Source organism: Nothobranchius furzeri, chromosome 2, assembly GCF_043380555.1.
Source record: "Nothobranchius furzeri strain GRZ-AD chromosome 2, NfurGRZ-RIMD1, whole genome shotgun sequence".
NCBI lineage: Eukaryota > Metazoa > Chordata > Actinopteri > Cyprinodontiformes > Nothobranchiidae > Nothobranchius > Nothobranchius furzeri.
The window spans coordinates 70,727,891-70,753,277 of record NC_091742.1 but is presented as its reverse complement, the minus strand read 5'-3'; the positions used below and the strand labels follow the sequence as shown (position 1 = coordinate 70,753,277).

The 25,387-nt window shown below is 39.9% G+C and overlaps 1 protein-coding gene across 4 annotated transcripts in view; it reads left to right on the top strand.

The window, feature by feature from the left end:
• kcnip4a (potassium voltage-gated channel interacting protein 4a) overlaps nt 1-25,387 on the top strand; it is a 339,081-nt gene that overhangs the window by 126,152 nt on the left and 187,542 nt on the right. The window contains exon 1 of one of the 4 annotated variants that reach the window (XM_015947021.3): nt 7,303-7,619. The exons of the other annotated variants lie outside the window; for them this stretch is intronic. Within the exon in view, the coding sequence (XP_015802507.1) occupies nt 7,535-7,619 (85 nt within the window). The 5' untranslated portion in view covers nt 7,303-7,534. Of the gene's footprint in view, nt 1-7,302; nt 7,620-25,387 lie in introns of those variants that run through there. 4 annotated transcript variants of the gene reach the window in all.

Genomic DNA, 25,387 nt, shown 5'->3' with positions numbered 1-25,387 from the left:
GATAGCGTTGGGTACTGGAGGACATTGGACCGACAGCACTTACTGGAGCAGCCGAGTTTTTTATTTAGCTTTTGTCTTTATGAGTTTTGTTTTCTGTCTTTTGCATATTTTAACAAAGTTCAAACATCTGTTCACCGGTTGTCATTTAACTGATTTAAAGACACTTCACTTTTGTTCAGTTTTCTTTTTTTCTTTTTTTTTTGCCTTATTTAAAAAAATAAACAGTGCAAGAAGTTTTTTTTTTAACAAACTGCATAATTTTTTGTTATATTCATATCCCTTGATGTTGGTTCAGTGTCATTTATCTGTTAGGTATGCAGTCTGTATAAGAAAAAGATAAAAGTTCCATTAAGTGGATTAATAAAGTTTGGGCTGAAACAATCTTAATAGTCTCATGTTCTTCAGAGTGTCAGTTAAAATTTCTCTGTGAGATAAAAGTTAACTGGTCAGTTGAGTTTAACATGCAGGCTGAACATGAAAACAGTCTCTGCCTCTATTTTCCTGGATTAGCCGCCAATAGAAAATAGAAACGCTTGGTCCAGCAAAAGCCACTCACAGCTACGTTTCATTGATAAGGAACATTCATGGACTCGCCCATCTTGGCTCACGGTGGGGAATGCTGTTGTTTCAGCATCCAGGAAACAGCAACGAACGTCTCGGCGAGTAGAAGCTAACCGTTAGCATTAGCAACACAACCACACAGCAGAACTCCTCCAGGCGTGTCTTATTTGTGGAGATAAAACATTAATGTTACAGATAAAACAGAGTCAGTGATAGAGTTGTGTTGCTGTTAGCCAGTCAGAGGAGAGATGTCTGAATATCTTGAAGATTTATGAGTAAGACTCCTCATCCTGCCCTTTCCTGCTCCCTTCTCCGGCTGACTTCTACTCCTTTTTAACTTTTAGTAGAATTTAGATAGAATTTTTGGTCATGCTTTTGTCATAGTTGTTCTTACATTTTGTAACAAATTTCATAGGTTGAGTTATGTTTTCTCGCATTTCTTTGTATCTAGAGTAGTTTCAACAACATTAGCAGGCCATAGATGTCTCCTTTTGTTGTTGAGCAGTTTTCCATTTTTTTGTCCACCTGTTGACAAGCAATATGTGTAGTCCTCAGTTTCTCTGATAGTTGTCAAATCATATTGTTTTATTGCATTTTTGTACATGTTTGAATATCTAGGGACTAAAAATTTCAGTTGACCTAAGGGTTAAAGCAGGGGTGTCAAACATGCGGCCCGCGGGCTGGATCCGGCCCGCAAGCGGGTTCAATCCGGCCCGCGAGATGGTTGTGTAAACTTTATTTTCTTACTTTACAATGTAGAGTGAAAATAAACTTATCATTGTGAGTAAGCTTTCTCTGTAATGAGTATAAATAAAACAAAGCTGCGCTCAAGGCTTACACAAGAACTTGAATCACATCCTGAAGTTGGCCGCCACTCAGGATGTGACTTCTGATATTGATGTGCTGGTGAAAGCTAAAAGAGGTAAAGTAAAATGAATCAAATATACTTTAAGTGCTGCATGAAACTGATCTAGCCATGTGATCTGTAAGCTCTGAATCACTAAGGAATGTTTTTTTTTTTAATTTGTAGATTATTATTTATTTTTCAAATTTTCAAGTACACTTCAGGTGTTGTACTTGTACTACACTGTCAGGCTCCAGCCTTGTCTTATACTGATTGTATTAAAACAAAGAAAACAATCCGAAGTTTTTTTTTTGTTTTTTTTGTTTTTTTTACCGGTCCGGCCCACTTGGTACTAGATTTCCCTCAATGTGGCCCCTGAGCTAAAATGAGTTTGACACCCCTGGGTTAAAGTGTTTTCTGTTGCTTTTTGCTGTAAAGGTGTAGAAATGATTTAGTTTCATCATGTTAGAGTTACTTAAAGGCAGGGCAACCCCCCTAAACAGTCAAATATATATATATATTGTAATAATGAGTTTAAATCTCAGATTAATGTGACATTTTAAAATAAAGGTGTTAGTTGTCAGTAGACAAAACAATGCTCTATCACATTTAGTTTTTAAGGGGTTGCAGTTCAGTTCCTACTACTACTTTTCTGTATTTGACCCACAGTTTAGAACAGAAGCTCTGCGGTGTAAAGCTGAGTTAACACGTTGGAGGAGCTGCTCTCTGCAGTGCTTTCAGACACACCGAGCTGCTGTCACACTGCGGGGCAAACAAAGCACTTGTGGTAATAGTGGCTCTCACCACCAGGCACCTGCACTCAGTGTTTTCTAGATGGATCAATAAATCTGTCAACTCCTAACCGAGTGGAGCCTTTTTCATGTTTGAACAGTCATTGCTGCAGAGCACAGCACAAAAAAGGACCCTTATGTGTCATTAAAGCCTCGAGAGGAGGCAAAGTGTGTTTGGGGATTTGTTTTATGGAGAACAATAGCGAAGATTAATGTAAATAAATATGTTTGTGCTAAGAGAAAGAAAATTTTACGCTGAAGTCTCGTTGATGTGCTCCAACGATTCTGCAGAGCACACAATTAGGATTTGGACTTTTTGTTTTATTAGTTTCTTGCAGAGAAAAGATGTTCTACTTTCATCAAGTCCAACTTAAGCACGTTCGAAATATCTCACTAGGTTTATCTGTCCATGCACGGAGTGAACGGGATTCTCTTAAACTGAAAATGATGTGGAGTGTGAGCAGAACCCTGAAGGCACAGTGTTCCTGAAGAGTCAGCAACTTTCTCTCAGTCCCATTAGGGTTAGGGTGGATTGGAAAATTGTAAGTAAATTTAAAGAGACTCGCTGAGTCTTCATCAATGGAGGTCATCAGTATTGAGTTTAAAGAAGATTCTGTTCCTTTCATTTGGACTCTAAATGAACCAGAGTCCTGCATGAGGGTTGTAGTTTTGGTTAGCGTTTTTGTAGTTGACCCCGCACATAAATCCAAATCCCTTTCCGGTTTAGAAGACTTTCAGAGCGATCTGTGAGAACAGCGTATTTTTTGTAGTTGAAGTGCCTCATTTACCAGAAACATAGTGTACCTGTCTGTTGTGAGCATGTTTGCCACTGGCCATGTGTTCAGTTCAAAAATGGAGACAAAAGCCCCTCACTGAACTCATTTTTTCATGCACACGTTTTGTGTGTCTACGTGTTGGTCGTGTGACCTGAAAACGCTCCAGCGTCGCAGCTCCGGAGCGTCCCCATGGAAATTACTGAGACTTCTGGGGACATGTTTGTTTAACAGAAACACAGGTAGGAACGGAGACCTGGGGATGTGTGACAGGTGATGACAAATGCTGAAATTAAGTTTTCTACCTGGGGCTAATAGGTGGGTAAGGCTTGTGAGAGTGAGCGTGTGAAACTAAAACAAGATTAAATCTGTAATTAGACACGCCTGGATAAAAAATCCTTCTTAAAGGCAAAAATTAACATGTAAAACTGTAAATAACTGATTAAGTTTTTCAAACTGTAACATAGGCTGTTGATGTTCATGGTAAGAATCCCTACAGCAAACAAAACCAAGAGCACCTGGCTGCAGACCTCCACTGTCAGGCTGCTTCCGGTGGAGGCTCCACTGTCAGGACGGTCAGGACGGGAAATGCACGGGGTGCATTACAAAATCAAATGGCAAACATGCTTACGCTTGTAATTGATAGGTTTCAATATAAAATATTAAGTAAAATCTATCAATTATTTCTCTATAGTTCATATGTAGTTGTCATTTAACATACTTACTGTTGTAATTTTTCAAAATGAATTAACGAATGGCCGGGGTAGGTTTCAACATAAAACGCTAACATACGCTAACATACTTGGGGTCGTCATATTTCTAAATAAAATCCCGAATGCTGTTTCGGTTGAATCGCTCTCCTCAGAAACACATTTATTTTTTAATATTACGTAAAATCTATCAATTATTTCTCTATAGTTCATATATAGTTGTCATTTATTTAGTAATCCTTAGTTTTGTTTGTCATTTTTGTTGTGTGTTTTCCTTTACTGTTGCACAACGTGGTCATTATGATATATTCTGTCATAATCTAAGACACAATATTAGAAAATGAATGCGTTTCTGAGGAGAAAGATTCAACCGAAACAGCATTTGGGATTTTATTTAGAAATATGACGCATGCTGATGTATGCTAGCGTATGTTAGCGTTTTATGTTGAAACCTACCCCGGCCATTCGTGAATTCATTTTGAAAAATTACAAGTATGTTAAATGACAACTACATATGAACTATAGAGAAATAATTGATAGATTTTACGCAATATTTTATATTGAAGCCTATCAGTTACAAGCGTCAGTATGTTTGCCGTTTTCCGTAAGTACGTTTGCCGTTTTATTTTGTAATGTATCCCGTGCATTTCCCGTCCTGACAGTGGAGCCTCCACCGGAAGCAGCCTGATGGTGGAGGTCTGCAGCCAGGTGCCTCTCAACAAAACCAGCTATTTATTCTCATATAAAAACGCTCTTACATTGATACGTCAGATCTTTACAGCTGTGTTTCTGTGAAAAGGAAAAAATATGATCTGACTTTTTGCCATTGTTAATAGATCTCGGAACAACTTCAAGGCAACGGAAGTGAGTTCCCATTGGATTGATAAGCTAATGGTTAGTCTACCCCTTGATTATTGCAGCCAATTTAAAAATGACTTGATTTCATAAAACTTTAGGTTTTTGCATTTCCATTGAACACTTGTGTAGTGGGAAATTTACACATGTGTAAAATAGGCTGTTGCCACCCAATCCCTGGACTGGCTGCTTTAAGGGGAGGAGCTCCGGTATGCGAAAGGTCTCGGAGTCTAGCAGCTGCCCCTCTAGCACCAATAGGTGAGGGGTTGTTTTTTTTGGGTTTGTCATTCTTGACACCTAACACTGACAGAAAATGTTTTTTTTTTTCATGTTTGGAGTGTTTATTGAGGCAGTAGAGACCCACATGGCAGTATAAAGGATGCCAGCAACCCACTTTAGTTTTTCTAAGGCTTACCATTAGCAAAATTCCCCACACTAGGCCATGCCACTCTGTGCCTCCTGGCAACGCCCACTTTCATAACATTTTTTCGAATCTTGACCAGGAGTGGAGGACCACCTTGCCTGCTGGTGGTGATCGGAGAGACCGGTGGCGCCTGTGCTCAGCAACCTCGCCTCTGTCAGTGCGCCCGAGGGCAGCTGTGGCTACATTGTAGCTCATCACCACCAGTGTGTGAATGGATGAATGATACACTGTAGTGTAAAGCGCTTTGGAGTCCTTACTCTGAGAGGCGCTATACAAGTACGGGTCATTTACCATTTACATTTTCTGATGGGGTGCAGTCCCTCTTTAAACAAACGGAGCAACATTTTTTGTGTGACATGCTTGTCAGCCACTAGATGGTGCCGTTGGATAAGATAAATACTCAGGAAAGACGCTTTAAGCGTTAAAGGGGCCATGTCCGCTTTTTGGAGCTTTTTAGCATGTAATATTGTTTTTTTCTCATGAAAAATCCCCCCAACCCGTTTTTTTTTTTGGCATTTAACTGTTTCAGCTGCAAATTTTGTATATTATTTTGAAATTCCTGAAATGGCCTAATAAGTTGTACATCACTCCATCTTCCTTCTCCCAACACCAGACCCTGCTCCAGACACTCTCAGCAGCAACTCTTTTTCATCCTTCTTTTAGATACACTTGTATTATTACAGTATTATATTTTCAACCCGTTATAGGCAAACAGTTTAAAATGTAAGACTTTTTTTTGTTTATCTAGTCAGTGTGAGTCCATGTGAGGTGGGCAGAGTAAATCAACTAAAACGCTGCTTGGAAATGACTAAATTCAAAGATCTTTAGACTCGCAAAATGTTTTTGGGAAAAAAAAAAAAAACTAAAATATAAAAGAATAAAATCAGCTTCAGCTGCTGACAACACCGAGATTTGAAACCACATGAGCACATGACAAAACTGAGACAGCAGGCAGGACTACCATAGCCAACATGGAGGTCAGTGTGCCTAAGACGCTGTTGTTGGCACGTTTCATAAGAGCAGGTGTGGGCGGAGCTTCACTGAAATGAAGCATTTTATTTCAGGTATAAATTCAGACTGACAAATAAGTCGCATTTAAGATAAATTACATCTCAGCAGTGCCAACTGTGACGTTTTATCATACTGTGCCTACCATTGCTCTCAAATGTTTAAAATAGCATGATCTGGATCTTTTAAAACCATTAAAATGTACTGTTAAGAACTATGCTAGGTTTTGTGAAAAAATCAGCTTCCTATTGTTTTTCCTAACAAACTGCTACCATTTCTTCAGTAGATCTACTTTTATGTGTTTTGTTGACTTTTAAATCAACATTAACTATAAAAGAGCAGAATTACTGAATGCTACTTTTTCACTTGAGTTTCTCCAAATGTCCATCTAGTAAGTTTTTCACCCACTTGAGAAATGACTTCACTGTAACCCAAGCATGACCTTTTATTATTACTTAAAATCCTCCTGTTGACTCGACCTGGCTGAGTGTCTGTAAAGAGTTTGTATCTTAAACACACCAACACAGTCTCCAAGGTCAGCATCTTCTCCCTTCAAACTAAAATAGAACCGCCTCCTTGACTTGTTGAGCATTATCCCCATCTAAGTACCTGTAACTTGACTCTGTCAGCCTGATAGACGAGATAGTTCTTAAGTGAAGCCGCTGCAGCAGCAGTTGGGGCAAACCTCTCGGATGGAAGCGCTGACATTGACAGATGGGTGCAATTGATGTACAGTGCGGCCTAATTAGCGGCAATGATGATGCACCTGGCTGGTCCTAATGTCATCACATAGATGTCAGTCATTATTAACATCGACCTTGATGTTTTAAGTCTCTAAGGTCTTCTGTCCCTCTGACTTTGAGATTCCTGGTGAATTTAACCCTCAGCATTACTGTCTGTCATTGGAGAAAATGTTCCGTCACACATCACACAATCGAGTCATGGCTGTCTTGTCACTGCTGATTCACTGAGGTGGACACTTTCCCCTTAATTCTCCTTTATTTCACTGCTCCTCCTTCTCTTCTGCTTGGGCCAATCAGGCCACACCTCCATAGCAACCGTCAGCGAGGGTAAAACATCCACAGATGGTGTTGAGTAGAGCGTGAGCAGCAGGCGCACTACGAGATCCAGTGTGAGGGGGTGTGCGTTTGTTTGTGTGTCTGCTGGAGAGAGCGAGAGACCCGCCGTGCTGCGAAGCCAACAGGGTAGTCTGTAGTAGTGCAGAAGGAGGAGGAGGAGGAGAAGAGGTATTTGCACAAAGGAGTTGCGGGAAAAGTGTCAAAAGAAAGTGAGAGGAAACAAAAAGGAGAGGTGACCCTATCATCCAAAGAAAACAGCAGGGAAGCAAATATTAATGACCTGATAAAAAGAGCACATCGTCCCCGTGGAGCCATCAAGACTCTGCTGTCCACTCGCTGATGAGCATCACTCCACCAGCTGACACAGCCACAGGTGCGGAGGAGAGAAGAGGACATCCCATCCAACTGAAGTCTTCCCTGGATTATTTTCTGTTTCTAACTTTTTAAGTCCCGCTTCTTGCGTGCTGACGCCTTCAAGCTTCCCCAAAGATGAGCTGCAGGAAACGGTGCAAGCGAGAGATCTTCAAGTTCGCACAGTACCTGTTCAGACTCATCACGGGCACGCTCAATACCGGTAAGACTGTCAGCGTTGGCACTGGCAGGGATTTTCATCCAATCTGTTTCGTATTTGTTAGCAACAGTTGGGCTCTCCCAACGTGTCCTCTTTTAAAAAAAGATGGACGCAGGAAACTTGCTGTGAACACATGAATGATTGTAAAATCATCACCTACTTGAGTAAGGTCTGTGAGAGGAAAAGGGGGGAATTGTTTGAAACCCAGACGCCGAGCCTATGACTTTTAGAAAAGTTTTTATCTGCTCTACGCATTTATCTAACCTTAAGCCTAAAATCACGGCTGTAGAGGAAGTGGAACGCGCTGCCTTCCTCATCCCTGTCTCTGCATTTGTATCATGCAGCAAAGAGGATGAGATTTGGGGTTCCCTGTTATGAGCTCTTCTAATAAGACACAGATTCAGTGGCTTTAACAAGATTAAAGTTAGGATTTGGAAGGATTACCAGCAGATTACATCTTCAAGGTTTCATTGAAGCATATAAAGGTTAGCAGCAGTGGCATAATTCATCCTTTCACGCTCATGCATCAAGCTTCCTGCAGCAGTTACTGTGTTCAGAGCTGTCTACTAGGATGTGCTTTATCTTGGACTTTAAAGGGAGCAGGTTTTGTACTGGAGGGCTGCATAGATAATGTGACTGTAAAGGTAACTTATCCTGACGCCGATGCCTTGTGCATAAGGATCTGATCAGTGGTGCAAATGGAGCAACCGCAGCCCCGTTTTTGAAAGTGAACTCACGGCTTTGTTACTCAGAGTAATGCATCGATTTTGATATTACTTTCTCAGATACAAACCAAAACGTTGGCATTATAAATGGTGTGTGCAGAACCAGCTACAGACACGAGGCAAACAGAGTTTAGCTATGAGATCAGATAAAAGTAAACATGTTTTCTAAATGTTCTAATAGTCCAGAATCTCACTCTGGTAGGGCAGATCGAACAAAATCTCCTCAAGATCATAAAATTTTTAGTTTAGGCTCTTCATGCTTCACAAACAGGTGTGTGAACCCCAGAGTGAGCGTTTTTAGATTGAAGGTTATTCAGTCACAAAGTTTTAAGGTTTTCAGCGTCCGATCTTAACTCATATTAAGGAACCGAGTTTTCCTAAAATGCACGTTGCACTGTTTGGTTTCACTTGTCTAATTAATTGATAGGGCCTAATTTTCCCAACAGTCTGCTTTTAGACATTGCCTTCCAAAGTCATTTTCTGGTAACCTTGGTCTTTGCTTCCCGAGTGAGTATTCCTGTTCATCCTTCATGCACATTCCTACTTCAGGAATCCCACACATAATGGTTCTTGTAGTCTGCAAATATGCGGTTGCCACTCATCTTTGTCTTTCGTGAATGCTGGAACCACATCCTGTGTTGTTGTGTTCTGCAGCTTGCATGAAATGTTTCGCCGTCTTTTGTTTGGATTTAGCCGACAACACTCAAAGAAAGGTCCATTAAAATTAGGTTTCCAATTGAACACACTTATTGAAGAGAAATTAGCTCAGACAGTAGCCAACCTACAATTAGATTTTTCACAAAGATGGGCAAGAATGCAAAACGTCTTTAAGTACATAAGACCTTTGTGTGCTGATGCAAGAAAACATTCATGCAGTCGTATTAAAGGTTTTTAAACTCACGAGCATTGCAATGTAAACATTTACCCAAACTCTGTGTGTGTCTAAGTTGATGTAGGTGTTGTATACATGACTGATTTTGGCCATTGTTTTAAAAGATATACGATATATAGCTATACACAAAACAAACCTAGCAGTCGTATATGTTGGTCATTGGCTGAAAGACAAAGGAATGGAAGGAAGACATTAGAGGTGAGACTGGGGAACTTTCACTTCGGCGGTAGTCATCTAGATCTCGCACTACCTTAGGCCTGGTTCACAGGGCAAGATCTTCAAAACATGATCCCTCCCACACGTGGCAACAAAATCTCACTAAACCGACGGTTTTGATCCTGCTGAGAGGCCACAGCATGGAAAACACACCACACACAAACCGATTCTTCTCATGTACAGGTGAGATGGGAAACTCATGAACCTCACAAGTTCAAAAGTGAGTTGGGATTGAAATAACATGGCAGCCTGGGAGGAGGGTTTGGATTCCCCTTGCTCCGTTCAGCGTGCTTCCATCACCTCACTTTCTGACTCGCTACATGTCACATTCAACAGGCCGCATGCTTGATTTCCTTTGAGGCACACTAATGCTGAGATATCGTGCCAAGACAATGCAGCATGTTGAATATCGATGAGATTTGCTTTAAAGCCATTTAGGTAACCGAAGACATCCGTAAAAGTGTGGATCACTCATTTAATCAATGCATTTGCAGTGGTCTCTAATAGGAACAAATGCCTTGTAAGTTTTAGTGTGGGGAAACAAAGCTCTGGTGCGCCATTTTCTGGAACTAGAAGTGAGCCACGTCAGAACTGAGCTTCAGATGGCAGGATTTAGAGTCTTATTTCCTGACATTTGGACATCTCACCTCTGATTGGCTAACAGCAACACATCTATATCACTGAGTGTTTGCTCTGAAACGCTGATCTTTTATCTCCACAAATAACACCAGTCTGGAGGAGTTCTGCTGTGTGGTGGAGTTGATGATGCTAACAGTTAGCTTCTACTAGCTGAGACATAGTAGACCAAAACATACTCTGCTGTTTCCTGGATGCTAAACCAATAACAGCCTTCCCCGTCATGAGTCAACATGGGTGAGTCGATGAATGTTAAGTGACAGTGTGATGTAGATCTGTCAGGATTTTCTAATCCTAGATTTTCTCCGTCTATGTTCTATCAGAAGCTAATGCAGGAGATAGGTGTAGGAGACTATTTTCCTGTTCAGCCTGCATGAAAAACTCATTTATGGATTATAATCCGAAAATACATTAAAAACTGGCTTTTCAGTGTTCAACTCTTTTAAGATGATCACAAGAGGAGAATCGGGTAAAAGATCGGGACAATTACCAGCCCTAAGTTGCTGCCAAGTCTTAGTTTAAGTTATTTAGACATGTCATAAAATATGTAAGATTGACTGCATATGTACATTTAGAGTTACCCTGATGTAAGTATGTTTAAGACTCAAGTTAACGAATCAGCCTGTATAAATGTAAGCTAATTTATCCAGCTGTGGCCTACTTCCTTCAGTCTCCTTGACCTGAGAGACCGAGAGAACAAGTGAGGAGGAAGAGAGGCCGCCTCATCAGTGGACTGAGCTATAAAAGGACTTCAACATTTCATCTTTCCAACCACATTATTTATACAGGCGTGTGTGTATTTCCTAGCTTTGGAACCTATATTTGTTAGTAGGTTGTATTTTATTTATTGTTTACGACCACCACAGAATCATTTAGGTGGCTGCAATGAAAATCATGTGGTTAATAGCAGCTCTGGTTTTCCTATAATATTGTGTTCTGTTGTCTGTACTTATTAATTATTGATCATGTTAAATATGAGACCTGACTTCATTTCCTTTGGGACAAACTCAATTCAGTGCATGAGGTAGAAAAATATACTTTTACTAAGGCCTGCTAAGGCTAAAGATCCCATTTCATTGGGGCCACTGTGTTTGGGGACATTACAGCCTCATCAAAAATTATGTGATGTGACTCAGGGCAGGAAGGCACTATTTTATAATCTACGTGAAAATTTTAATTCTAATTAGAAGTAATGTGTGATTTATGAGCAGATTTAGCAGCTTTTATAAAGGTGTATCGAACAAAGAGGATTTCTAATATTTTATTGCACTTTGTTTCACAATATTATGGGTTATTGTGGCATATTATGGACATATTTTCCAGATTCTGACTCAGCATTATTTGTCGCACAAGTGTTTAAACAAATTTTGATCTTTAATTATGATCTTGCTCTCAACAGTTTCTCACGTCGGCAAGTTTGCAGCTTAAAGACGAGTAGAGTGGTAGAAGTGCACTCGTATATCAACTCTCCACAAACTTTGCTCATCTTAGGAAACATTTTGTGCTTGGTTCAGGAAAAAAAGCCTCTTTTTCTATTTTCTGGTTTCCAAATTAGAGAGTGTTTACATGAGTCGTGATTGATTTGCCAGAAAAATGGCAACAATGCTCCACTGATACAGCAAATTGAAGTACTTGAAGAGGCTTAAAAAACTACAAAGAGAACACTTTAAAAAGAACAGCTGTGGTAGAGCAGCGTTTTCTGTCCGTGTGCCTGACAGATCAGGTAGTATGAGCGTAAATTCTAAGGGATGTAGACGAGTGGGAGGATCATCATGTACTTACACAAAATGAAGCCAAAATATCCCATTTAGGAGACGGGGGGGGGGGGGGGGGCGGGGCGGAGGGGGGGGCACCATATTGCGTACTTTTGGAGACAGAGCCTGTGGACTCTTGCTATGAGACAGAACTTCTCAACTACTGACCTACAGATAATGATGGTGTTTTTATAAAATTGTTGAATAACTAATTACATCTAAAGGTTAAAGGTGTGGAACACTGAACATATTTTTTAAATATAATTTCTGATTATAATCAGCCACTCTGAGTTTTTCATGCAGGCTGAACATGAAAAAAAGTCTCCTACACCTATCTCCTGCATTAGCTTTTGGTAGAAAATAGATGGTGAAACTCTAGGATTAGAAAATCCTGACAGATCTACATCACACTGTCACGTATCATTCATGGACTCACCCATGTTGACTCATGACAGGGAAGGCTGTTGTTGGCTTAGCATCCAGGAAACATAAGAGAACGTCTTGACTAGTGGAAGCTAACTGTTAGCATTAGCAGCTCCACCACACAGCAGAACTCCTCCAGACTTGTGGTATATGAAGAGATAAAACATCAGTGTTGCAAAGCAACCAGAGTCAGTGGTAGCGTTAAGTTGCTGTTATCCAATCAGAGTTGAGACGTCCAAATATCAGGAAATAAGACTCTAAATTCTGTTGTATAACGCTTTCCCCTCCAGCTGAATTGTACTTCCTGAAACAGGCACATCTGAGCTTTTGTCATCCCAGCATACAACTTGCAAGGAATTCATACTGGTAATAATTAAATGAGTGTTCCACATCTTTACAAATAATTGTTTAACACAAATAATCAACCATATGATGTAACAATACATGGAGCAATTATGCGAGATATATTTCTATTTGTTAATTGGAAACAAATGTTTACGTGGAAGAGGTGGGGCTTATAACGCTACCAGACGGTGTTTCTTTACTTTTCAGCATCAACTTTTACATCACTTTCCTAAATGTAGCTTTGATGTTTGTTCATGTTACACACTGTTTTGGGGCTAACAGCTTTTTGATAATTAAACCTTTTGGTGCTAAAAGGTTTTATTCGTCAAACAGTTAGATTTATTTTGTTGAATTTATAAAAGAGCACAAATAGTGTATTTGCAACTAACATCCAAGCTTGGTACAGCTAGCAAGTTTCTACCTAGCTAGTACTTACCAGCTGATTGTTCATTTTGAAATAGCTTCTTTGCTAACTTGATTGTTGTAAGTTGACCCAAGTTTGGTTCATCTTCTGCTTTTAGAAGTCTTCTTTTCCCTAAAAGATTCAAAGGTCAAAGTTAAGTGATTTAAAGTAAAACAATAAACGAATAAGTTATTTTGAAAGCAAAACGAAAGAATAAATATCCCAAACCTAAAGAACAACCTTAAAAGTATGAAGAAATACTAATCAAGAAGACTACAACGGATATGTCTGTCATTTCATGAAAAATTGAATATGTTAGCAGTTCTCAAGCCTATTTTCCATTTTTCATCCCCATGAAACACTCTGAAAACAGACGGTATTAAACTTTCTGACTTGATGTCAGCAAAACATAAATATTCATGATCAAACTGGATTTTGGACACTTGCAGTAAAAGACATGTATTTCATTACAAAGCCCATTGGCTCTCATTTAGTAGACCGTTTCCGTTTGGATGGTGGTGTATAGCTATAAACACATCATCATACGTTTTCTTTGCCAGTCCGAGGTGCTGATTATAACAAATGGAGTTTGACCAGAGCGGAGCTGGCACGGCCATGTTTGGGGTGACCAGGGGACGGGAGTAATAGATGGAGTCAGTTAGCAGACCAAGGGAGTTTAATTTTGGTGTTCGCTGTCCCAGAACAGACCAATCACTTCATTGATCTCTCATTTTCCAAGGCCAGCGCATACACACACACACACACACACACAGAGGCAGATTTAGTTTGTTCCTACAGACTTTTGATCACGTTTATTTGTGTTAAAGGTTTTGACATTGTTGCTCAAGGACAGCGGTCATCCTGCCAGTGATATGGAATCACAAAGAGAATTCATTCGAGGATCTTCAGTGGAAATCATTTATTGATCAAAACAACCCTTGCATGCTTGAATAGGAGCTGGTTAGTAGACTGGGCCATCATTAGTATTCATGACATCGCTGCAGCATAACGGGCTTTCAAATTTCTGGGAGGAAAAAAAACGAGAAGCAACAAATTGCAGATGAGCAAGTTCCCCGGTTATAAATCCAAACAGCACTGCCAGCACATATCAGGTTTTTTTTTTTTTTTTTTGAAACGCAGAAAAAGTTACTGGCTGCACACACCAAGGGAAATCTTCGTCACCAACCTTTCCATCACGGCCCCTGTGACAGATGAGCAGGGGGAAGCATCCATCAGGATCACGTAGATCTTAAACTCGGTTATTTATGCTTCTCACTTTCAGATGACACTAATTTCCGATGTCTGTCCTGTTAGATCATCAATACTCTTTGGCGATTCTATAAACTTGTCTTTTCCTCTTGTATCCTTGCACCAAGCCCATCATCTGTCTTTGGGTCAGTGTGATAGTTTTTGTGAATCCTTTGCTACATCATTACAGTTCTTTTCCTCCCAGAGAGTCTGGCTGTCAAACGTCCCAGCATCTGCAATGCATCATTCTTTTCTTCTCGTTAGGGCAGACAGAGAGGCTTGTAACCGATCCCAGGCACATTTTCCGACATCCTTCTAAACATATATCCCTTTATCCTTTGGAGACCTGTACCCTAAAGTTGGTTTTCACTCCACTACCAAAGTTTAATGAATCTTTTAAGCCAGCATCGATCTGCTGATGCTTTATTCCACTTGCCTGTAGAGTTGTTTGGAGTTCAGCGCTGTTGAAGCATTTGCTGGACATGCTTTTGGGAATTAAACAATGCCTATCAATTATGTCTCTGTGCTTACAAATGCATTCACACTGGCTGCAGTAACTCTACTCAAGGTCTTAAAAGTTTTATCGCTCAATCAGCTGAATAGGATTTTGTTAGCTTCCAAATACTGCTGGTGATGTTTTTTTATCCATTTGTTCACGAGTTGAGTGAGAACCCAGATCTAGTCTGCCTGCAGTGATTGATCCCATCAACATTAGCTTGACGTGTTCATGAATGAGCTTTGTGACATGTTAGAGGAATCAATGGAAAAATCCTTAAATAGATCTTTTGTCTGTAGAATAGTTACAAAAGTAATGTTTTACACACTGTAGATACTAACTCTCTGAACAGCCTCAGTTTGGAGAAAATCCAGGTGGGATTGATAAGCTAACAGCTAGGCAGATAGTAGGCTTGACAGAACCTAGACAAAAGGGGATTTTGGCTAGGGCGTCATGAAATAAAGAAAAAAAAACATGCTCATAGCACATGTCGTGCGTCATATATCAACAACTGTCTTGTGAACTGGGTTAGCCCAAAAATGTTGTTTGAGCTTGAAGGAACAGCACTTGAAATACTATGTCTTAAAGTGACGGTGTGTATTCTACCTGGTGATACGGGCCAGTACATACCTAAATCTTTGCAAGCAAGCTGTATTTTTCTGTTTGAGTAAGACCTTACCAACAGAAAGATCCCTGGGAGCACAACCTCCAGCAAAATGACGAGCACATCGGACTCCATTCCATCACTGGCAACGAGTGAAGAGGTAAATGTGTAAAGCAACAATGTTTAGGAATGGTGAAAGATTTGTAACCGCTTGGTACAAATTGGTAAATGTGTTTTGCCCTCATGGGCTCCCATTGGTGTCACCCACAGACTTAGACCCGCTCCCATGTATGTGAGACCCCCTGGTAATGTTATTACACATTGTCTCTTTAAGAGCTTTAGCAGTTCTAAGCGTCCTTAGCGATATGGACGTTTCATACACAGATACTGCAATGACAGTGAATTCATGGATACATCGTTAAGCCCTAATTGCTGCCATCTTAAAACACCTCTGATCTTGTAACATTTTGTCGTTCATGCAGAAGCTTTTGTTTATACACATTTAAGCACATGCCAACGCAACATTTAATGGTTACTTGCAGCAAATATTAGCAATAAAGTTGGTAACTTGTAGCACTTCCAGTTTTGTTTGTAACACTTGCTGTAATTTCTGCCAAAAATAACTGCGTAATGTGAAACTGCCTGCCTTTTAGCTTATCAATCTGGTCAAAAGCGTTAATTTCAAGGTGGTTCAAGGAGCTGTTTACAACAGGTGATATTAATTTTTAAACATTTCCACCACACATCCTTCAGAAGATCTCAAAATCCTTTAGATAACATCATCAAAACATGATAAAGTAAGCCTGGCTGTGTTTTAACTTGCATGTAATAAAATTATTCCATTAGCGCTTCTTTCAGTTAAATGAATTGCTAATTTCCAGGCTTCTGCAGACCTTTGACACCATGATAAGGTAGTTGATCCATTTAAATCAGCTGCACTGGATCAGTAAAACAACAACATGCAGGATTGTAACCCTATAGGGAGCCTAAGTCACGCCCATCCACTTCCGGACCATGGGTCCCCGGAAGAATGAAAAAAAATGAATGCAAGTCAATGCGGCTAAAAACGCTGTTTTCTAATTCCGCTTGGTATATTCCATGGATTTCACATATGATGTCCGTGAATTTTAAAGAAAAGTTTTGATACCAAGAACCTAGAATATTGAACCATTTTCATGATATTCTGATTGAGAGTTTGAATGTGGGGTTTTCAAAAGCTGTAAGCCATAATCATCACAGTTATAACAAATAAAGGTTTGAAATATTTGGCTTTACATGGAATGAGTCTGTCTCATTTATTAGTTTCATTTTTTAAGAAGAACTACTTAAATAAATGAACTCTTGCACCATACTCTAATATTTCGAGTGTCGCCTGTATGTAGGATGGCTTGCCAGGCTATCATCACCACTGCTGTAAAGCTCAGGGCGATACTAACCTGTCTCACTGGTATGGGTAGAGCTCTAGAAAACGGCCAGCATCTAATTCTATGAGTACTGGCTAAATAAAACTTGATTTTCAAATAGAAAACTCTTGTTCCAGTTAGCACGTGTAAAAGTTCTCAACCAGATATTATAAAATGTCCTCCTTGATGGATTTAGTGTTATTTTTATGTTTTTTTTAATGTTTAAATAATCCAAAAACTCTACAGAAGAATGACTTTCCATCCGATTGGATCTGGATCTACTTCCTCCCGTGAGTTCTGGCTCAGTCAGATGGAGGCCCTGTGTGGTGAATTAGAAATCTTTAGAAAATCTGTTCATGTTTCCTTTTGTGATTTGAGATGTTTGGTTACTCATCCATTCTATGGCAATAAAATAGCATTCAGTAACTCGGCGTGTGTGTGTGTGTGTGTGTGGTCCCCTGCACACTCATGCGAGAGCACTTCTTTGTTTCCCTCTCTTTGGTTTCCCGACGGCTATTAGCAGTTCATGTTCCACCTGTCCCACGAGGACGGTGCATTCAAAGCCCATAATCCCTGACCAAACACTGAATATTTGATACCTGCCAGCAGCCCGGCTCGGCTTCTTGTCTGTGAAACAGTGGCTTGGTTCTGAAACAATGCTCACTGTTATCCTGTTTATTTTAATGAGCCGAGGTTTACGGGTAGATTAATATTGAAATGTGAGCACACACAGTTCTGATTTATGTAGTTAGCAGTAGGATAGAACAAGCAGGCTCCAGATTTAATCATCAATACAGATACAAATATTTAATAAAGTTTGTAGGCTAACTTGCAGAATTCCAAATGATACAACTGCTGCAAACTGAATTTAAGAGTACAAACTTTTGGTATTCGGTTCTGGTTTAGCTGCGTCTACGGCTGCATGAAAAACCAGAGGAACTGAACTTCTCTCCATTCTGGTGTTCAGACAAGCCCAACAGAAACAGATGGTACATCGTGTTTCCTTCCACACCAGCCTTACCTGTGTGACATCTGCTCCACTCACCTCAACTGCTCCTGATGGGATGTTACACTTCAAATTCATTTGTACCATCATAAGATGAGTCAGCACATTCATGGATGTAGAATGCCACAGCTTTTGCATAATAACCCTGAAACATCAGCGCTGTAAGTTTGGAACAATAGATTTAAAACTGCCCTTCTGCCTGTATGATGATTAAAACTCTGAAAAACAACGACTGCAAGCCAAATGGAGGTCAATACAAAGCTTTGCTTAACTTTGTGGACTTTTACGGCTTCACACATTTTTGGATTGTACATTTATGGTCAAAAGTTTTTTAATTGGCAGAAAGTTTTGCGTCTGAGATTTATAAAGAGTTATAATTTATTGTAAATGTTCTCTTTGCTGTGAAAATGAACCAAATCCCCCCCCAAAGAAAATTTCTTCTGCATTCTAGTAACAAAAGGGACATCTTGACATGTAGTGCTGACTAGTTCAAGGATGCAGATCAATCACTGGTGATGCAAGAATTGCTCTTCACTAGTCAGACTTTCAACCACACGTAGATTGACAGCAAGCCAATGTGCTTTACAGGGGTCTTGGTAAAGAAGGACCATCACAGCAAATATTCACTCTTTGTATTTGCATAGTTGTCAACTAATGCTTGTCATTATACTTCAGTACACCATAGAACATCTAAAAAGAGTCTTTTAAAACCTTTGTGCAAGAATAGACGGTGAAATTCAAATCAGAAAGGTTCTGAAGCTCACTGATGCCCAACCCCATCTTATATTGATCGAAACTTAAAACACAGATAAATGGTTAAAAAGACTGTAAATATAAAATAAATCAGTAAAAATTTAAATATTCACATTTTTTAGAACATTTTCTTTTTTTGTTAAATATACAGATTAAGCCACCTAATCAAGGCTATCGTAAACCACAGTAGTAAAATAAAGTTGTTTGAACAGACAATCAACTGTTCTAAAATTGTCCCGTTAAAACAACATATAAAATAAAACCAAATAAACAAGATATAACACAGGTAATAACATGTAGCATGACATAACTACTCAGTAATAACTAATGATCAAAACCAACCAAAATCCCTCAAACTTCCCTAAAACTACCAGTTCATTTTTAAATCTTTTATATACAGGCTAGTTTCTCTAAGGGAAGCTTAAGAACAGAGTTATCGTTGTTTTTAAAGTCTAACATTGAACGAGCTATCACCAGAATCAAACTATTTATTTTAAAGGGCCAGTATTATGCTGTTTTACACCTTCCAGAGCAAAGACAGGTACTATATATAATAAAATGTAATTGTTAGCACTACTGAGATGTTGTATTTTATGAAATGTTAGTTATTTTCGTGACCCACAACTTCAACTCAGACATAAGACACCTGGACTTGATAAAACCCCGCCTCCACCCATGTGAATTCCATGATAATACACAGCTGCAGACCCAGAGGCCGCAGATTCGCGCTTGCTCCAGATTCACCATCATGTATTCATCACACCATCCCTGAACTTTATAACTATTTAGCTAGTGGTTAGCATTACTGCTTTGGCTAGTCATTGGATGGTTGTAACACTAGAATGGCGCCAATTCATCTGAAACCCCACTCCATTACTGCAGTCTATGAAAATCCTGCTTACTTTCCGGCTTGGTTTTTGAGAGCTCCTGAATATAAAATCCAACCATTTCTGCCATGCAGTGTGGATCGGGTGGCAGACTGAGGCGGGAGCCTTGGTGGTCCGATCCCCGGACAAGGAAACTGGTTTTTGGGACATGGAACGTCGCCTCGCTGGCGGGGAAGGAGCAGGAGCTTGTGGCAGAGGTTGAGCGGTACCGGCTAGATGTAGCCGGACTCACCTCGACACATAGCATTGGCTCTGGAACCCAAGTCCTTGAGAAGGGTTGGACACTCTCCTTTGCTGGAGTTTCTCCGGGTGAGAGGCGGAGGGCTGGAGTTGGCTTTTTGTTAGCCCCAAGACTCTCTGCCTGTGTGTTGGGGTTTACCCCGGGGGACGAGAGGGTAGCTTCCCTGCGCCTTCGGGTCGGGGAACGGGTCCTGACTGTTGTTTGTGCATATGGACCAAATATCAGTTCAGAGTACCCACCCTTTTCGAGTCCCTGGGACGAGTGCTAGATAGTGCTCCATCAGGGAACTCCATTGTCCTGCTGGTGGACTTCAATGCTCACATGGGCAATGACAGCATGACCTGGAGGGGTGTGATTGGGAGGAACGGCCCGTCTGATCTGAACTCGAGTGGTGTTTCGTTATTGGACTTCTGTGCAAGCCGCAGTTTGGCCATAATGAACACCATGTTCGAACATAAGGATGCCCATTGGTACACTTGGTACCAGGGCAGCCTAGGTCACAGGTCGATGATAGACTTTGTAGTCGTATCATCTGACCTGCGACTGTATGTTTTGGACCAGGGATTCCCTAAGTGTGGTGTGCGCACCCCTGGGGGGACTGATCATGTTGTAAATCACCTTTGGGGGTTCTAGGACTCTAGAAAGCTCTATATCAAATACAAGCCATTCACTATTTATCATTTTTCATGAGGAAATAACAATATAATATGGTCAAATGCTCCAAAAAGTGCATTATGCATGATATAGGAACTATAAATGTCTTTCACAATGGCCACAAATTAACAAATTACATATCAGTGTGACCTGGAAACCACATTCATTCAGGTTTACCACACAACCTTACCATGACCCCCTTTTTTCAGCTGACTGCCTCTGCCTAATGCAGGATGAGAACTGTGTGATATACGTAACCATATCAGCTTCCTTCCAGATCCGGCTCACTGTTTCTCGTTTTCAGCCTCCCTGTCTACCGCCGGTTTCTGGTTTCTGTGTCCAAAACCAGAACCCCACGCAGATCCTTCCTTTGTCTGTGAATGGCTGTTGAAGCGTATTTGACGTTGAGTATTACAGCTGACGTCTCATGGTTGGAAAGTTGCTCTAGTGTTGATATAGACAAGCTCATGTCCTTCAGCTGTCGTCTAATTTCATATCTTATTAATTACCAGAAGTAATTAGCTAACGATTAGCTTGTCACAAAAATGAGACCATCTCTGATGAGTGATTACAGTTTTCTGTATCGAGGGACTCCTCTCTGGATATTTGTTTAAAATACAACCTCAACCCTTCCTTCTAAAGCTGAAATAAATGTGGTTAGTGTTGTTATCCAAATCCATCAACTTGTTGTGGTGGATTTTTCTAGTGTTTTTTTAGTCTGGTGTTTGTGCTTCCAACCTGTCAAACTGATCTTATTGAAATGAATGAGGGGGCTGTGCACTGCAGGTACTCATCCACAGGAGTTGTGGTATTTGTGCTTGGATCAATTGGCTCCATGTCACCACCACAACATACAGTGATCCTCCAGATATCCTCTCCTCATTTGTCTGTATTTGCATTTGGCCTTGGCCTCTTGGTTCGTCTAGTTTCACTGTCCATTTGAATTATCCCATGCCATTCCGAGTAATCAGTTTTCACATTTGCTCTAATGTTTGTAAACGAGCGTCCCTCTGATGGGAAGGAGTGGCCGGGTTATTTGTAGGTGGGTGTCTGTGAGTGAGAAATCACTGTTGGTAGAGTTTTAGGGTGAAATTGTCACACATCCTTTTGATTTTGTGACTGAAGGAGAAAGCATCCTTACTAATAAAAGTGACTGTTTAGCTTTTTTTTAAATAAATATTTTCTTTTAGATATTTACTTAAAATAATATCAAGCACATCTCTTACAAATCACCTATTTTGACTTTCTGTACAGGTAAGCTCAATGAGAGCTTTGTTTTTGGGATGATCCAATCAAGATATGTTTTTCCCCAACACGATCTGTAAGATTTTAACTCTTGATTTAAAATGTTTGAATGGCCTTGCACCCTCTTACTTGTATGAACCTTTAAAGTATTAAACAGTTTCCAGCTTCTTTGTCCCACTGGCTGATATTTGAATAACAACTATTGTAAACATCCCTGCAGCAGCCTGCTGTTGCTAGTGCTAACAACGAGCTAATGCGAACATAAGCCAACTAATACTAAAATAAGCCACAAAGTAAAAAGGTCCACACTGTTGGACAAAAAATATGATTACTTACAACTCTATTAGCAACAAAGCCAGGTCACAATCAGTCCTTGATTGTGTGGCCTCCTTTAGCATTCTCAAATGGTTTTAGCTCTTTGCTTCACCTCCAAAGACATTTCTCTCTTACTTTTCTTTTAGGCTCCGCCATGAAGCCAACAAAAAGGCAAACTATTTATTTTTCTTCTTCTTGTGCTTTTAATAGACAATTGACAAACTAAAGAAAGCTAAATGCTAGCCTTTGAATTAGCTACTGGTAGGGTAAACAGCTATTGCCGTGAAGCAGGAAACTTACCCAAAATAGTTAAGTGCAGTTTCTGGTCAGCAAACAGCTGTAGAGGGCTGCCCAGAGTGAAGTTGGTCAAGTTTATATCCATACAATCACTGAAACCCGCTTTTAAAAGAATATCTAAAACTGTTAAGTGTTAGTTTAAAATGACATGTTCCCAAGAGGACACAGAGATCTGAATCTCAGCTGCTCCCAATGTTTCCAGGTCGCGCCTCGTAACCTGTGGTGACAGCTTTTTCTGTTGCTGCTCTAAAATTATGAAACGCCCTTCCTCGTGGTTTAAGTATGGCCAGTACTCCAAGCTACCTTGTCTTTTTAGGTTTTGTCTAGTTTTTATTATTTGGTTTATTTTTTTTCTTTAATCAGCTTTTTATTGATCGTTTTTGTTGACTAACCTATACAACATTGCTCTCCTTGTGATGTGTAAAGTGCTCTATAAATAAAGGCTGTTGTTATTACTTTTATCAGAATACCCTGTTGATCTTTGATAGATATTTGTAAATACTGCTTCAAACAAGACATAGACACAACTAGTATCCATATATACCCCAACTTGTGAAATTCCTTTGTGACATGCCCTGTGCATTTCAAACAGTGTTTGTACTTTCAGTTGAAAACATCAACTGTGGAGGTGGCTGCACACACTGCTCTAAACCCTCTTTACAAAGAAAGAAAAAACAACAACAACATTTCATATAGCGCCACTCGAGATAAACATCACGAGGCACTTCACAAGAACAAAAATTAAAAATATACAAACCTTTTAAAAAAATTATTAAAGTATATCATACAAATGAGAAAAAATGATCTAAGTTGTCAATAAAATGTAAGGAAAGGAAAAATAAAAAAGAAGGAAATCAGTGGATTCCCAGAAAGGAGGACTAGGTAGAAAGCAGAATAAGGAGAGGGTGGTGATGAAGGTCATGCGAAAACCAGCCTGACCAGATGAGTTTTCAGCTGCTTTTTAGAGGAGACCACTGAGTCCACTGATCTCAGGCTCAGCTCAGAGTTCCAGAGTCTGGGGGCCACAGCAGCAGATGATCTGTCACCTTTGGTCTTTATCCTGGTGTGCTGCACAACCAGTAGGCTTTGATCATTGAACCTCAGGGACCTGCTGGGAGTGTAGGGACTGAGAAGATCACTGATGATTTAAATTGTTGTTCTTGTGAAGCGCCTCCTGAGTTTTTTCTCGAGAGGTGCTATATAAAAGATTGTATCTGCTTCTTCTATTTGAAACTGGCAATTTATTGAACAACAATTTTACATAAACCCACACTGACAGAAACTCAGTGGGTAATGAAAAGAGGCGTTGCACATGTTCACTGCTAGTTTATTCATGGATAATGTCAAGGTAGAACCTGAATACCTCATTTAGTGAAGCTTTATTATCAGTTTGCCTACCTTTAACATGAGTCTAGACTTTAGTACCTCTATATTTACTATGTGTCCTAGTTTATATTTTTAGTTCTCTGTTCTAAGAGTCAATACTGATTGCTCTCAAATGGGTTCCATGTTCTTGATGATTGGTTTCCAGGTTGAAATATCTAGCAGCTCGACTGCTCTCACTGAAAGCAGAGGATTGAGCAAAATGTCAAATGGATGGATAAACACAGAATGAAAAGATGGACAAGAGGCAGATGAAGATGACAGGCTGTCATTCACTCAAACTGGACTCTCTAGAATCTTCACGGTGTTGCTTGTGACCAAAGCTGTGTTTGGGAAATAATGCTCTAGCCCAAGTGTTACAATTGAGAGTTTTAGATCCTTTTGTGAGTTCTGAGGTGATAAAATGTTTAGTAAACTTTATTAGGTTTCAGCTAGACTAAGAAGAGACAAAGGAAATCTGAAACAGAGCTAAACTAACTAAGCTATAAAACACACACACACACACACACACACACACACACACACACACACACACACACACACACACACACACACACACACTCTCTCTCTCCCTCTCTCTCTCTCTCACACACATACAGTAGTTTAACAGTGAGATTCTAGCAGTTTATGTAAAAAAGGTTTGCATGCATTCAGACTATACTATCATGCATTTCCAAGTTTTTAAATGATCTGAAGTTAGAGTTAGCAGTAAACTCTGTGATTAAGTGATTCACTTGATTATAATTGCGACAGAAAAAGCACAGCTGCTCCAGAGGTCAGACAAAGAAGATAGGATCTCCCTGGAACACTTGTCTGGTTTTGAGATGCACAGGCTGTGGAGAATACCACGTTCAAAATGTTCCTACACATCCTCTGCACTCAATTCACAATGTTCACCATGTGGACTCTTAAGTCAAGCTACATCTGCAGGAGGACATTGGTCTTGTCACATCTGCTGTAAAATGATGGAATCACTCATTCTATCTTGCAAAGCTTGTTATGGATGACCACGCTTAAATAAATCGTATTTGTTTTAGTGCGGATTTCATAATCCAAATGCATAAATGTCTAACTTTCTACACACATAATGGTTACACACTTTAATGGTTTAAAGGTCAACTTTAGGAATGAATGCCGTATAAGTTGTATTCTGGGAGAAAAAAGCACCGGTGTGCCTGTTTGAGGATGTAGAAATCAGCTGGAGGAGAAAGCTTCAGACCGAAATATCTGGAGTCTTGTTTCCTAATTTTTGAACATCTTTCTTCTGATTGGCTAACAGCAACACAACTCTACCTCTGACTCCAATGTTGCTATAAGTCCACAAATAACACAAGCCTGAAGGAGTCCTGCTGTGTGGTGGAGTTGCTAATGCTAACAGTTAGCTTCTACTAGCCGAGTTGTTTTCTGCTGTTTTCTGGACGCTAAATCAACAACAACCTTCCCTATCGTGAGTCAAGATGGGTGAGTCCATGAATGTTCAGTGACAGTGTGACGTAGATCTGTCAGGAATGTTTGAACCGAGTACTTTCCGTCTTTTTGCTGTCAGAAGAAATGTATATAGGAGACTTTTTTCATGTTCAGCCTGCATGAAAAACTCAGAGTGACTGATCCTTTTTAATAATAAGTAAAAATGGTTTCTTAGTGAACTTGCTCTTTACATTCCCTATAAATTAAATATATAAGAATTCTTAGCATTTTCCCACCTCATTTCCCACCCCCTTTCCAACTTTTACTCTTTAGAGTCCTGTTTCTATCACCTTAGGCAAATTTCTAAATTAAAGTCCATCCTGAGTGTCCATCTTCTTGAGTCAGTGATTCACGCCTTCATTACATCCCGACTAGACT